The sequence below is a fragment of the Xiphias gladius genome, chromosome 4, assembly GCF_016859285.1.
Source record: "Xiphias gladius isolate SHS-SW01 ecotype Sanya breed wild chromosome 4, ASM1685928v1, whole genome shotgun sequence".
Classification (NCBI taxonomy): Eukaryota; Metazoa; Chordata; class Actinopteri; order Istiophoriformes; family Xiphiidae; genus Xiphias; species Xiphias gladius.
In genome coordinates, this window is record NC_053403.1 from 1,949 (window position 1) to 17,516 (window position 15,568).

A 15,568-nucleotide genomic window follows, 5' to 3' on the forward strand; every position below is an offset into this window, starting at 1 on the left:
TGATGTCTTTAACTAACATTAATATTCTCTTTTTATTATTGCAGGCTTATAAATGATTTTTCAATTTTATTCTTTTATTCTGTTTTTAGGTTGAATCTGTAACATCTGTCCAGAGACTACAGATGGAAAAATCCATATGTTTATTTATGTTAAATAAACTTATAAACAAATAAAATAATACAATTTTATAGTGAAACAGACTGTGGGGCATGGTAAGAAGATCATGATGTCTTCCACTCAGGTTTAATGAGTTTGAGAACATCAGTTCCCACTGAGACAAACAGGAAGTGATTAACTGTGTAAATCCAGCAGAAGAAAACTAAACAAACAGAAACATCCTGCTCGAATACAAACACACAAGCTCAAGCATTTATTTTACTTCGGAAAGTTCCTGTTTGTCCAGAGTCCAGATTCTAGTGTTTTTAAGCAGAGAGAAGCAGCAACATCAAACATCTTTAATTTTAATAAAAGAAACGACCATGAGCAGAGAAACAGGCTGCTCTCATGTTTGATAGGACAGCTCTGTTCTATAGATGTCATGACAAAATGTTTATTGATTGAAGTTCACTTTCAATGATTCAACATGAAATGTATGTATCTGATACATTTGTTAATTAAAGTTTAAAATATATTGACAAATGAACAACATCCAGCTGTTTGTGCCAAGGAAGAGGAGGAAGAAGATGACAAAGATGAAGATCACGTCCTGGGACGCTGTTGATCCTGTTTGGACCTCTGCCGGTACTCTGGCAGGTGATGAAGGATCCAGGCAGCTGGAGTCAACATGGCGACCGCAAACACTGACATGACGAAGAAACTTTGCTGTCAGAGACAAATAACAACCAATCTGAGCCTTTGTTTTTTGTGTTTTTTTACAAGCAATCAGATGAGAGATCCACCTGAAACTTCAAAGGGGAGAAACTGAAAAACAAAGAATAAAGAAAATCTACAGAACGAAAACACTTTAATGACTTTTTTCTGTTCAAACACTTAAACCTTTTTAAATTCAGATGCAAGAGTTTTAATAAAAAAACACAGAAATATATTAATCTCATCCTAAAGTCTGCGCACTAGTTAGACCAGATTATATATTCAAGTGTTTTTAGAGTGAAGTCAGAGGTTTTGCAGCCTGCTGGGAGCATGCAGACAAAACTCAGGGCTGAAAAAAGCTGAATTGATGTTTTCTTTTATCCTGTCTCTGTCTGAATTTTTGAAGTAATAGGTTTCACTATCAATGTTTACATAAACCAACACTACGAACACACTTGGACACTTTTTGATCCAATGTTCCTTCATGTTTTTGGGTTACTGTTGACAAGCGGTGGACCAGTTGTGGTCCAGATGTGGATCAGTCCCTGCCATTAACCTTGTAAACCTGCTTTGTTTTAAGTATTTCTGACATGGTCAGATTAGTATTGTATATGTTTTAACTTTGTTCCCCCAGAGGAACAAGGAAAGTATTTTTGAATTGAACTAAGTTCAACAAAAACATCCACTATCTTAAATGTAATTTTTCTTATTTTTTCTTTTTCTGATGTATTTCACATAATTGATAATGATCTTTAACTGGCTGCTGCTGTGTGAAATGAGCATCAGAATAAAAGTTCTTCATCAGATGAGTATTAAATACTTTAAATATTCACAGACATTTTTCTAATAATTGAATCATCTGACCGTGACTTTACTGCTGCAGTCTGAAGTTTTAAATCAAGTCAAACTATGGACACACCTAAACATGGTTTTTATAGACAAGTATTTTAGTTAGTCATTACGTTAGTTATTAGTTTCAGAGACTCACCGCAGCTCCGATCTTGTTCCTGGGAGGTTTGCTGTAAATCATCTTCCTTGTCGCCTTCAGGATTTCTTTTGGACGAGCCAAAGTCAACACTGAAACATTTCCCATAATCATCCTCAGGACACCACTCACCATCGTCACAGCAACTGGCACCTGCTTACTGAGAAGCTGACTAATTCTGATTGCCTGATGTTGAGTACCTGTTTTTTCTCAATTTGATTATGATGTTTTCAGTTTGAGCTCCTCAGTCCAACTGAGGCTGTATCTGGAGGACCAGAGGAGGAGTGAGAGGGAAAGCAGGGGGATGACGGAAGGGAGAAGAAAGAGGAAGGGGGGGTCTCTGCAGACTGATGACTGGACAAATGCAAACAGCTGACTAAAGTTGGTACTTTGATGATCTGCAGATTAAACTGAAAAGATCAAACTGAGTTTAACTAGTGCAGAAACCACAGAATCAATGAAATAAATGTTGACGTGACAGAAACATGAATTTATCCAAAAGATCATCTTAAAAAACTGAATTGAAAAACAGTAAGAAGCAGCTGGTCTCCAGCGGAACAATCAAGCTGATTACATTTTCTCTGCAGAACAAACAACTGACAGAGAAGAAGAAAAGGACTGATGGAGGAAGAATGAGTGACGTTATGGAGGATGAAGGGTTAATGTCATAAAGTGTTTGATGTGCAGAAACAGACCTGCAGGTTAAAATCTGTTCAGCTTCAGAAAAAATCAGAAGAGACAGTTTCAGGATAATAAATAAACTGAGCAGAGGTGGGATATAACATTTACTCTAGTACTGTACTTTTGCAGAGCTGTGAGATACTAGTACTTGACTATTTCCATCTTCTGCTAATTTATACTTTTATTCCACCACATTTCAGAGGAAAAACGATGTACTTTTATTGCACTACATGTATCTGACAGCTGCAGTTACTATACAGATTTTACATAAAAACAAATAATGTTATAAAACAGATATTAAACCAGTTGTTTCCAAACTTTTAGTCTTGTAACCTCATATATAAAGGAGAAGAAACATAAGTACAATCATATTTCAACAGGATATTTTAATCTGATTACCTTGATTTACTGTTTTGTTTCTGAGCCCTGTCACATGAAAAAATAAAGCAAGATCAAGGACAGCTTTGTTTTAGTTTTCTGCTGTACTCAATAGTAAGAGCGTAGAGGAAACTACAGCATGTCAATACATTACCATCTTACCTTACCCCTTTAACTTTGTGTCTTCATCTCTGCACAAGGTGTTCAATGTTTGAACAGTATCTTAAGTTTCCACAGCTGGCTGCAGTTGATCTGCTCAGTAAATATCCTATACATTAAACGTCTTTTCTGTGTTAGGCACTGGATCAAATTGTGGATGCTTCTATTTTTCCTCATTCAAAGTGTGACCAGTGGTGAACAACGGCAGCAGGAACCAGAACCAGAAGTTCCAATTTACAATCTCAAATTGACTCAGGGAAGTCGATGTTTTCAGCAACATCCTCCCAAACTCTCATTAGGCAGTTGCTATTAACACTGGCTTTGCAGCAGTCACTAGGATCTCAACAGCAGACGCTATGAACTGCAGTTTTAATTTTGATCTCCTTCAGGGAGCGTTTTGTTTCATTTAAAACAACCAGCAGAGATTTAACACTTCCTATTAATCAATAATCACTATAATTGATCAGTCCTGTTGAATGATCCCTAAACATGACCAGACTCCATGTTGGTGTTGTGGTTCAGTTTTATTGGTTTTCATTAAAAAGGAAACACAGAGAGAACACAAACAGACATTAATGTTGGTGACCTTTGACCTCTGAAACACAAACATTAAAAACAGGAAATTCAGTGTCTCAAAGATCTAAATAAACTGAGGATAAAAACTTTAAAATGTCCAGAAAATCCACAAACATCAGCTTTTCAGCAGGAAATGTGAAGAAATGATGTAGGACGATCCCAGGAAGGAGATCAGGAGAAGGTCAATGGTTATTACATGGTTAGTTGGAGGTCAAAGGTCAGAGGTGATCAGGTGCAGTAGAAACGTCCAGCGTCGACTCGTCTTCTCTTGCGACTCTGCTGCTGCTCAAAGAACTGACGGATATCATCAGGAGTCACAACCTATCAGAGAACAAAGAGTCACACAACATCAGGAGTCAAGTTGGCAGGTCAAAGGTCAGCAGGTGAGAGGTCACCTTTAGGGTGAAACTGACCTTTCCTTCAGCTGCGAATCTCTGCAGGAAGTCCTTCAGTTCAGTTTTCATGTCGTTGTATCCTGAAACAAACAAACTCACTGTCAGAAAAACACACAAATGTGGCCGACAGCCACATGAAACGGTGGCTCTTGTAGTTTCACGTGCAATATTTTTAGAGTCACGTGCAAAACCTGTAGATTCATATGCAGTGCTTGTAGTTCCATGAGCAGTACTTTCACAATCATGTGTAGTACTGTAGGTCCCTGTGTGGTACTTGTAGATTCATGTGAGGTACTGTAGTCCCAAGTGCGATATTTGCATATTCATGTGTGACACCTGTAGATTCACGTGTGGTGCTTGGACAATCATGTGTGGTACTGGTATTTCCAGGTGTGGTAACTTTTAGTAGTTTTATGTGTAGTGCTTGTAGTTTTGTGTACCATGGATGATCTCGAGTTGCTGCACTCGGTTCAGGTTGTCCAGCGCTGACATCAGAGGGTCGTGTCCTTGTTGTTTCTGTTCGTTGTTCTTTCCTTTTTTCTCGTAGGCAAGTACAGTGTCAGACTCATCCAACAGGAAAGACAGATTAGCTTCAGATAGACGCTCCTGAGGAGACAGAGGTCAGTTAGAGACAAGTATGTTAAAGACAGATAACTTATGATTAAAGATGTGAGCTGTACTTTAAATACTCCTTAGGACGATCAGCTTCTTCTTTAGGTGTTCAATGCATTTATCAGATATCCAGTATCAAAGAAACTGAACTACACAGTAAACAAATCCATGACCTCAAAGTCACATCATAAGTGCCTCGGCCAAAAGAAACTAAGAGAGGTGAATGTTACCTGGCAGGTGTTGCAGGAGCAGAGTTTAGAGCGCCACGCTGACGGCCAGAACACAGCTCCTGACTGGACTCTTTTCTGATCAATCCCCTGGAGTTCCTTCAGTCCGCAGATAGATTCCGCCTCCTCACGGCTCCGCTTACAGCTGGGCTCGATGACATCATCGACCTGACAGATTACTGATCATTAATCAATCACATCAATCAGAGTGAACAGTCATATTTCTGCAGATGTAAACAGACTGAATCATGACTTGATCATCTTTGAGATGTTTCTACACCTTGATTGGAGTCCACCTGTGGTAAATTCAATTGACTGGACACGATTTAGAAAGGCACACACCTGTCTATATAAGGTCTCACAGCTGACAATGCATATCAGAGCAAAAACCAAGCCATGAGGACAAGGCAACTGCCTGCAGAGCTCAGACACAGGATTGTGTTTATCTGACTCCAGACCATCAGATCAATAATCAGTCTGTGTGTAGGTCATAATTTAAACTAAAATATTCAGTTTTCTGTCACATCAGAAAGAGAAGCTGGAAGCAGTGAAAAATCACTTTAATGATGAATCATTTATCAAAATATTGATGATAATGAAAATACTTGATTAACTGACTAATTAAACTCTACTGGCCATAGTAGAATCTGAAACTGATCAGTTGACTCTCATGACTTCAGCTCAGATAATAACTCAAACAGATCTCAGATCAGTGAGTAGAGTCGGTTTTACAGTTGTTGTGACAGTTTGACTGTATTATTATTGTTTTTATTATTATTATTGTCTTTATTTGCCTGATGTCAATCTCATTTTGTTCTGACAGTCCGTTCACATTGTTCTACACGTACACTGATATTTAAGCAGATTAGAGAGAAAATCAAACATGTCTAACACCAACTCAAATTCTTCTCTTTTTTTAAAAACAGGTCAAACTTGGTTAAACTTGGGAAAGTAGAAAAAAAAAAAGTGAGTCCTGATCTCCATCAGTGGAGAAACAGTCAGTCCAGAAAATAATCTAAACTCACTTCAGTTCATCAAGAAAAAATAAAATAACAGTTAAAGTAAAAACATCAGTTAGTTTCAATCTGATCCAGCAAAGATAAGCCCTCTACAAAGATATCCAGACACTTATTCGGGAGTTTGAGGATCTTTGAATATGTTGAGAGTGGAGCAGTGTGAGGAACTAAACTGCAAAACTATTTCAGATAGATCGTTAATATTATCAATAATACCAGCGAACAGACAACGTGAGCAGCAACAACAAACTGAGACTGATCAGTGAGTTGTCAGTATGATGTTAGAGTTAGTTCAGATACTCAGAACCAGCTGCTCATCCACAGTCCTCACAAAATATGTAAACTGCTGCAGATAAACTGAAACTGTTTTCACAGTCTGATCAGAAGTGATCACATTGATCACACTGATCAGATGTTTCAGAGATGATCTGTGTTACTTACTGATTGAATAAACCTGTTCATAAACATATTAACTTGATTTAAACACTTCAAACAGCACAGACTGAACTGAACCTTTTATTAATAACTCACCAGTTTTCACACAACTGAATCAAACATCTATTTAATTATTGAAACTAGATCACTTTTATTTCACCAGCTGCTGTTTGTAACAGACGTCTGTCAGTAATAAACAGTTTTAGACTTTCAGATCTGTACTTCTACATTCAAACTGACCTGTAAAAACCTGTTGTCTCTGATATTTCATTTAATATTTATTTTAATTTATTAGACGGTTAAATGTCTCTGGACCTGGCTGATCTGAGCATATGCAGCAGTTGGATCCAGTGTTTTAAAATGAAATCACTTTCTTTAACTCCAAACATGTTTTTTTGTATTTTTCATTTAGATCTATTCAGTGTGTTCAAATTCAGTAATTATCTCTCGGCATAATTACACACTTGCTGTTACCATGGTAACCACAGGGTGTCCAAATCAACTCTGAAGGATGAAGACACTTTAACCAGATTAATCCTCTCACCTGTTCTTCTTTTTTAGGAACATCTGTGTTTGAATCTCCTCCTGTTTCCTCCTTCAACTGCACTGTTGCACCTGGAACTGAATAGGAAGTACATCTCACAAAGGAAGTACATTACACACAGGAAACACATGACACAGCAAGTGTAACCTGATTATTTACCTGCCAGGTGAGCAGCATAGGTCCAGAGAAAGGGGTTTTTGTTCATACAGGACTCACAAATCATTTCCTGCAGCTCCACACAGTCTGGTACTACACAGCCCAGGTGCTGCAAACACACACAGGTACAGGTAAAGATACACGCACAGGTGTAGGTGCAGGTAAAGATACAGGCACATGTACAGGTGCAGCTAGAGGTAGAGCTACAGGTAAAGGTGCAGATACAGGTGCAAATACAGATACAGGTGTAGGTGAAGTCAGTGAAGGTTGACCAGCAGGGGGCACTACAACAAACACATAGCTCCATTTAGAGTTTTTTAATAAATTCTTATGAAACGTGAAATGAACAAAAAAGCTGAAGAGGAACGTTTGGAATGCTCTGTAAATGTAAAATGTAAATAATAAATGTGGACTGAAGGAAAACCTTGGGACTGTGATGTCACAACCAATAGATGTGACAGGTGATGTAGGAGCACAGGATGTATTTGAGTTACACACCTGTCACTCTGATAGCAATAGTGTGCGTATGTGTCTGTGTGTGTCAACGGGGTGTAATTCATATCACCTGTGCACCTGTCTGTTGTCAGTTTGTTTTTTTATAGTCTCTAAAACAGGTGTACAGCTGTTATTTGTGTCAGGTACTTTTCATGAACTCACCCTGCCATGCAGCCAGTCCTCACAGACCACACACTGAATCATCTCATCCTCCACCTGCAGACAAAACCAGCCAATTACAGAAAGACAGCTTCAGTAAAGAGACCTGAATACCACTGGAGAACAGGCGAGTGTCAGTTGTGTTTCTCACCTGGTCATCTGGGTCTGGATAAGGCCGGCTACAGGTACAGTAAACTCCAAAGAAGTTATGACTGTATTTATTCAGACTGTTGACCTCATCTTTATCCTGAAGCACACACACACACACATACAGTGTTGCCTTTATGACAGAGTGAGGAAACCTGACCAGATCATGCATTGTGAAAACCACCTTTTTACTTATTTATGTATTCTGAAAAACATTAGAGACATCCTGCAGTGATTTTAAATATAAACATCACTTCAACAATCAGAGCTAAGGACTGTTAATAACCATCTGGAGACCTGACAGGTTTTAAGGTATTTATGAGGACAATCTGTACACACCTGCAGTGTTACTGTCTCATGGGCACCGTGAACAGATTAGTAAAGTCATGTGTGATCAGTACTCATTATATTTGATCAGAACTCACAGGGTAAAGTTTACACTGCAGCTCTGTGAACTTCCTGTTTCCACAGTCACAACGAAAGTTCCTGCAGGAAACACAGAAGAAGAAGAAAAAACAGAGTAAGATTTATGTTTATAAATATAAATATTAAAATCTATTTAAACGCTACTGAAACAGAGACAAAGTCAGATTTTTAGTGATGATGTGTTAAAGATGCATAAATACTGTATTGATATAGTGATGATGTATTGATGAGGTATTGATGCTGTAGCGATGATTTATTTGGTATACATATTATACACTGACAGGTGAGTGCTCACCTCTTGGTGTAGAGTTCAAAGAGGTCATGACCTTCATGACATTTATATGAACAGGCCAAACACACTCCTGCTGCCTCTCCTCCCTTTGGTGTACATGTGTTACAGGCATACAGAGCCTGGCGTTTCACATAGCCCTGAAAACACACACACACACACACACACACACACACACACACACACACACACACACACACACGCATATACACACATGTATGTATATACAGAAACATACTCAGAGGAAAACTCACAAAGAAACACACAGGGATACACACTATTATATGTAGAGCTCCTCTCACCTTTAAACAGACATCCTTACACACTGACCCCTCAGTAAGATGAATACTACTATTTCTACTGCTACTGCTGCTGCTACTACTCGTACTACTGCTGCTACTACTACTACTAATGATGATAAAAATGATAATAATGACAGGATGATGATGCCGCCATCTGCTGGTCAGTGTGTTGGATACTGAAGGAGAATTCACAGTGCACTCTAAACTAAAAAGTACATAAAGTTGACAATGTATATAAACAGTATGAAGTACATATATAGTGTACACAGTATATAAACAGTATAACGCATATCTTATTTATTCATATAGCACCAAATCATAACAGAGGTTATATCATTGGCACTTTTCATATACCCAGGTCTAGACCATACTTTTTATAGTATTTACAGAGACAACATTCCCCCATGAGCAATCCCTTGACAACAGTGTCAAGGAAAAACTCCCTTTATATATTATAGTGTATACTGTATATAAAGACTAACCTGAGGGTAAGAGCAGTGATCTGAGTCACTTCCTGCCAAAACAGCTGAAGCTTCTTCCTCCAGCTCTTCATCTTCCTCCAGAACATCAACCAGAGACAATGTCTGCTCCTCACACATGTTAACTACAAAACAAACAATCAAACAAACAACAGTCTTACCTAGACTGTATGTGTGCGTTCCAGGTGGCGGCCCGCCACAGTCACGGTAATTAATGGGTTTCATAAAGAACCGGAAATATTTTGACACTTTACGAAAATATTTTTAGACGCTAACAAAATCAGGTTCTCAGTTAACACAGAGACACCATCTGCTCATCACACATTTAAACTCTGTTTGATAAACAAATAAATACAACATTAAAATAAATAAGGTTTATGACAGGTCTGTGAACAGAGAGATCAACAGTTAACAACAGCAGCAGTGGATATAAACCACAAGGAGTTAAAAATGTGAATAAATGAAAAGAAACACAGTGCCTTAAGCAGACAGAAGCTGCACAGCTGGACACCTTCATTCCCGACAGACAGCAGGATTTAACAGTCACCTGTGTGTAGGTCTCCAAACCTCATGGTTAATTTCCTGTTTCCACATTTAAGAACTATTCAACATTTCCCACTGGATGAATAATTTAGAGGAGAGGCAGAACCAAAGAGGTCAGAATGCATTGTGTCAACTGAATTACCTGCGCACTTCCAAAGTTACAGCAGGTCTTCACACCTGCAGCAGAAGCAGTAACACACACAGCTGGTAGTTTATTAGTTCCATCAGCTAAAACTGAGTCTGTCTGATCCACCAGCCCTATAGTACATTTTTGTTCATGACGGTTCCAATGTTCAGCCTGTGTTCAGACTTTCCCACAGGTGTCGACTCACTCGGAGGATCATGAAGGATTGAGTCTGTGCTGCTGAACTGTACTGTTATACCGAGGGTTTCTGTTATTTTGTCCACCCAATTTATATCAATGAAGGTAGGCGAAACAACAGAAACACTTCTCTACTGCCTGTCTCTACTGATTCCACTGTCTGTTATTTGAAGTATACAGGATGAGATAAACAGCGCCACCTTCAGTCTCTGTCTATGTGTCAGGGTCTTTTTCTCCCTGTCTATCTGTGTGTGTGTTTCAATTCAGTTTAATCAGGTCATCGCTCAGTCTTATCAGCTGCCGATCAATCAGAAAACAGCATCAGTCAGCCTCCTCAATATACACAACTGTCTCCTCTCCGTGCTAATGCTAATGCTAACGGTGGAGGCTCTCTGAATAAAAACACAAACTCACCAAGTACAACTGGGACCAGACCGGAAATGTAACCGGACAGTTTACACAACTTCTGATCAAACTAAAGCAGCCGCCAAAATGATCAATAATAATCAATAATAATCAATAATCAGCTCCGTTCTATGTTCAGCTGATCGGATCTTTGTTGTCAAACTGCTAGCTACTGCTACCTGATGACAACTTCCGGCGTATTTCCGCAGGTCGTATTTGGCGGCATTCTGGGGTCAGAGGTCATCTAGTAAAAAAAACTGAAGTAAAAACGAAAAATCCACCGAAGAACTCAATTGAAGTGTGACAGGGGAAATTGCAATGCGGTGCGTTCACTAATCACAGAGAAAATCATACACTCAATTAAATCCCTGATAAAACTAAACACTGATCTGTGTAATAGATCACATATCGGTCCTGTGATCTGTTTTATTTCATATTTGTAAAATAAAAACTGTAAATAAACATACGCATTATTTTAAGTCTTTCTAACAGCTCAAGCGTTCTATAATTTGAGTACTACTGCTGATGCTGCTTCTGCAGCTACTACTACTAGTAAGAAGAAGAAGTAGAAGAAGTAGAAGAAGAAGTAGAAGAAGAAGAAGAAGAAAAAGAAAAAGAAAAAGAAAAAGAAAATACGGTCCTGGAGACCTAATGTCTGAATGAGTTATGCCTTGGAGGCGTGACTCTACGTAAAGTACCGGAAGACATCAGACACCGCGTGATGACGACCCAGGATGTCGTAATAAAGATGGCGGGCGTAGCGGTGTTAGCAGAGTTGAAGTTGAGGGATGGACAGAGACAGAAAATATGCGTTCAAGTAGAAAACAATCTGAGTTCTCTCATCCACGGAATAAACGAACTGAACGTGAATGTCTCACAGCTTCTCAGCGAGCTGGTGGAGCGTGAAAAAGCCCGCGGAGACTGCGCAGAGGGTGAGTAACCTACTGCTAGTAACTATGACAGAGCTAATGTCTTATTATTATTTACTGATAATGTGTTAAATGTTTTCTTGTTTGGAAACACCTTATTCGGTTAAAAATACCCGCCGGTTAATTTCCCAGGGTTTCATGTCTTTTATTAACGTGACTGCTCAGGTAAATTTATAAAACGGACCTGTTCTAATCCACAGATCTGAGACGAATGTATCGTACTTAAAACAAAACCGTTACCTGTCAGTGTACCTGTTCAGCGGATTTCAGATTCACCTGTGTTTTAACTGATGCAGGTGAGGAAGACGAGGAGGATAGTGATGAAGAAGACGACGAGCCGGAGGATTCTCAATTTTCTGAGCTACAACCTCCAGCTAAAAGATCCAAAACCTGAAACACCTGGAACACCTCAGGACACATGAAGACTCTGTTTGAGACAGGATGACATCACAATTTTACCTGTTTGAACTGAAGAGGATAATGGCAGGTGATCAGTTACACGAATGGGTAGAAACTCAATAAACCTGTACAGGTGTGTCTAAGTTAAAAACTAAGAATAAAATGTGATTTTTTTTTTTAAAAACTTCTGCCTCTTCTTCTAATCATCACTACTCGCCAATCAGTTGCCATTGATCCAGAATCAGTTCATGGTGGCAAATGTCTGACTGGACCGCTGCTGTCACTTCTGTAAAATCAATCTTTTCAGATTAAAAACGTCTATATTTCATTTTTTTTTTATTATATTGATATTGTAATAAAGTTGTTATGATAACCAGCATGTCATGTAACTCATGTTATTACAGAAAAGTACCACAGAATATCCTGCTCTCTGATTGGCCAACAGCTGTCAAGTAACCTCTGTTCTAGATATTAACCTGCAGCTAGCCGAGGCAACTGGTTAAAGTAACCGTTGGTGCTGCTATCACCATATCAAATACCCTCCAGCCAATCACAGCACAGGACTGTCCGTGATATCTCAATGACAAAACAACAGGACATTAATTGACAGCTGCAGACTGAGGCACAAACAACTGTTGGGCTTGAAGGTCAATACTCAGGGGAGCGCTCTTGAACCTGAGAGTCCGTCTGTATTTTTTTTTTTTTTTTCAACCTAGTTTAGATACAACCACGCCCACTTCAATATTGCTTAGGGTTAGGGCTCCTGGTCATTCTTTCAAGGCTTTCATCATACAGAACTAGGTTTGGTTTCATTTAAACTGGGTTGGAAAAACGATAGACGCTGAGACTCCAGAGTGGGGACAGAGTGGATTCTCCTAACAGTCAATACTTAGGGCAACGCTCGTGGGTCTGACAATCCACAGTGAGGGCAGTCCTGAACTCAGTCCCTGCTAGACAGTGTGGAGGATTATATCTGACAAGAGTCTTACTTTTTAAAAAGGCACACAGGAAGTGACATCACAAACATCAACACAAAAAGTTCGGAGCAGCTGCAGCCTCTGCGATTGGTCCTCTCTATGTGTCAATCACTGACCCTGCCCTGTGATTAGTCAGTGTCTGGGCAGTGGGGCGGCGGCTGCAAAGCAGGGTGATGCAGACAGGAAGTACGCAGTAACCAACAGCTCGGGGGTCAGCTCTCGTGCATGAGAACAGGAAGAGGAAGAGCTGCAGGTATGGCAGCAGGAAGACCGACGCCCACATCCAGACAGGAAGCGATGGCAGATGAGACCAGGTGATGGAAGGGGGTGGAGCTGACGGGCTGACCCCACCTCTCTGCACGCGCTCCAAACTGAGCGTGTGCACCTCAAAGATGTAGTACACCGCCATGACGCTGAGCACCAGGTAGAGAGCCACGCCCACCCATCCCATCCTCTGACGGAAGTTCATCATCCTCCATACTGTCCAGATATAATCAATAACCAATCAATAATCAAAACATCATCAGTACATGATCATCACATCACCTGTACATCCTCTACAATGGCATGAAAAAGATTGGGCACCCTTGGTCGAAATGTCTGTTATTGTAAACAGTTAAGTGAGTAGAAGATGAACTGATCTCAAAAGGCATAAAATTAAAGATGAGACATTCTCAACATTTTTAGCCATATTAGTGAATTATTGTTAATTTGTACAAGTTTAGAGTGAAAAAAGCAAATGAGCACCGTAACAAAATTTTAGACACTCGAAGAGATTTTAGCTCTCAGATAACTTTTACCAAGGTCTCAGACCTTAATTAGCTTCTTAGGGCTATGGCTTGTTCACATTCATTGTTAGGAAAGGCCAAGTGATGCAAACTTTCAAAGGTTTATAAATACTCCTCAGACCTTGTCCCAGAAATCAGCAGCCTCCTCTAAGCAGCTGCCAAGCAGTCTGAAAATTAAAATAATTGATGCCCACAAAGCAGGACAGGGCTGCAAGAAGATAGCAAAGTGTTTTCAGGTAGTCGTTTCCTCAGTTAGTAATGTAATTAAGAAATGGCACTTGACAGGAATGGTTGAGGTCAACTTTCAAAGACAACTGCTTTTAGGATTGCTAGAAAGGCAAATCAAAACTGCCATTCGACTCCAAAAGACTTCCACGAAGATTTAGCAGACTCTGGAGTGGTGGCGCACTGTTCTACTGTGCAGTGACACCTGCACAAATATGACCTTCATGGAAGAGTAATTTGTGGATTCAATAAAATACCAGGTAATTCTGGAAGCAAACATCACACCGTCTGTAAAAAAGCTGAAGATGAAAAGAGGATGGCTTCTACAACAGGATTATGATCCTAAACACACCCCAAATCCACGAGGCGCAAGCTGAAGTTTTTGCAATGACCCTGACTGTTCCCCGACCTAAACATCATTGAAAATCTGTTAATAGACCTCAAAAGAGCATTGCATGCAAGGCGGCCCAAGAATCTCACAGAACTACAAGCTTTTAGAAAAGAAGAATGGCTGAAATCTCCAAAAACAAGAACTGAAAAAAATCAAATAAGTACTGAGCATGCAGGGTGGCCAAAACATTTGTTTGGACCCTTTACCCTTTTTGTTATTTTGAAACTATAAAAGATGGAAATAAAAAAGTAATCTTTCTTAAAACATTAAAGAAATGTGTCATCTTTAACTTTCTGCCTTATGGAAGTCAGTTCGTCTTTTACTCACTTACCTATTGCCAGTATCAGAAATTTTGACCAGGGGAGCCCAAACCTTTTCATGCCACTGTATACATCTCTAACACTGAAAGGAAAAATCACCTGTACATCATCTGTACTGAAAGAAATACCAAGTCAGAAATCAATACATCAGTCCATCCTCCATACTCCCCAGAGATAATCAATGGCCAATCAATAATCAATACGTCATCCCATCCCCCTGTCAGAGACACCAAACAATCAATGTGATCATCCTGCATACAGTAAGGAGGGGGGAATCAATAAACAATATATGGTGAAAACATTATCAATACTGATCAATACTTTCTTCCTCAATACTTAGGTAATTCAAATCGTCAGTGTCTATATGCCTATATACACGTATACATACAGTGTGTATGTATGTATGTATATATATATCATAAACTTTACATTTAAAACGGGTGTGATTTCAACCCAGCAGATTGTTTCTTCCAAACTCCATTCATTTTTAGCCAGTTTTACCGCTGTTGACACATTTTTGACCCCAGCTTTAACGTTAAAACCATTAAATCTGACCTGACCTCGGTTCACCGTAGCAGAATTCTAGAATCTCTGTTCCATACTCCCTTCACTTTTCATACAGGTTTAACTCAGTCTGATGAATGTCGCTGTAATGTTTCCTGTAGACCTCCATCTTGCTGGCTGTTTATTTACACTAAGATTGTTAGCCTGTTAGCCTGTTAGCAGCCTGTCTGTAGTGTTAGCAGCCTGTCTGTAGTCTGTTAGCCTGTTCGAGCCTTTAAGCCTGTTAGCAGCCTGTTAGACTATTAGCTCGTGTGTTTATCGGCTCTCACCTTCCTTTGTGCTGATTCTTTCAAATTAAAATTGCGCCGTAGACTCGTTTCTAGACCGAAGTGGATCCCGGTGGTTCCGGGAAATCTCGCCTCTCTCTTCCTGTTTGGCCATCTGACACCTTTGGATTACGTCATTCACCTGCATTTATTTTTGTTTTATTTGGA

At 39.5% G+C, this 15,568-nt stretch overlaps 4 protein-coding genes across 12 annotated transcripts; 1 reads left to right on the forward strand and 3 right to left on the reverse strand.

Annotated features, from left to right (window-relative positions):
- Nucleotides 1–223: 223 nt before the first annotated feature.
- si:dkey-85n7.8 (COX8 domain-containing protein) lies at nucleotides 224–2,034 on the reverse strand. Its single transcript, XM_040125850.1, has 2 exons — nucleotides 1,799–2,034; nucleotides 224–822 (listed from the first exon to the last, which is right to left on the reverse strand). The coding sequence occupies exons 1-2, from the start codon at nucleotides 1,928–1,930 to the stop codon at nucleotides 700–702; spliced, it is 255 nt and encodes an 84-aa protein (XP_039981784.1). The 5' UTR covers nucleotides 1,931–2,034; the 3' UTR covers nucleotides 224–699.
- Nucleotides 2,035–3,516: 1,482 nt separating this feature from the next.
- On the reverse strand, nucleotides 3,517–15,533 carry ubr7 (ubiquitin protein ligase E3 component n-recognin 7). Of its 9 annotated transcripts, none has more exons than XM_040124993.1 (13): nucleotides 10,721–11,071; nucleotides 9,957–9,991; nucleotides 9,275–9,396; nucleotides 8,497–8,630; nucleotides 8,201–8,261; nucleotides 7,780–7,875; nucleotides 7,632–7,685; nucleotides 6,978–7,083; nucleotides 6,819–6,895; nucleotides 4,827–4,991; nucleotides 4,425–4,590; nucleotides 4,003–4,064; nucleotides 3,517–3,910 (listed from the first exon to the last, which is right to left on the reverse strand). In XM_040124993.1, exons 3-13 carry the CDS (start codon nucleotides 9,389–9,391, stop codon nucleotides 3,818–3,820), a joined length of 1,131 nt encoding a protein of 376 aa, XP_039980927.1. In that variant the 5' UTR covers nucleotides 9,392–9,396; nucleotides 9,957–9,991; nucleotides 10,721–11,071; the 3' UTR covers nucleotides 3,517–3,817. The 9 variants fall into 9 exon arrangements, with proteins under 9 accessions (XP_039980927.1, XP_039980922.1, XP_039980928.1 ...); XM_040124988.1 differs by lacking the exon at nucleotides 10,721–11,071 and adding an exon at nucleotides 10,551–10,714; XM_040124994.1 differs by lacking the exons at nucleotides 9,957–9,991; nucleotides 10,721–11,071 and adding an exon at nucleotides 15,404–15,533.
- On the forward strand, nucleotides 11,208–11,891 carry si:dkeyp-55f12.3 (uncharacterized protein LOC568418 homolog). Its single transcript, XM_040124999.1, has 2 exons — nucleotides 11,208–11,473; nucleotides 11,767–11,891. Exons 1-2 carry the CDS (start codon nucleotides 11,263–11,265, stop codon nucleotides 11,862–11,864), a joined length of 309 nt encoding a protein of 102 aa, XP_039980933.1. The 5' UTR covers nucleotides 11,208–11,262; the 3' UTR covers nucleotides 11,865–11,891.
- On the reverse strand, nucleotides 11,785–15,391 carry tmem251 (transmembrane protein 251). The gene is made up of 3 exons (XM_040124998.1): nucleotides 15,131–15,391; nucleotides 12,859–13,326; nucleotides 11,785–11,897 (listed from the first exon to the last, which is right to left on the reverse strand). Exon 2 carries the CDS (start codon nucleotides 13,316–13,318, stop codon nucleotides 12,944–12,946), a length of 375 nt encoding a protein of 124 aa, XP_039980932.1. The 5' UTR covers nucleotides 13,319–13,326; nucleotides 15,131–15,391; the 3' UTR covers nucleotides 11,785–11,897; nucleotides 12,859–12,943.
- Nucleotides 15,534–15,568: the final 35 nt, after the last annotated feature.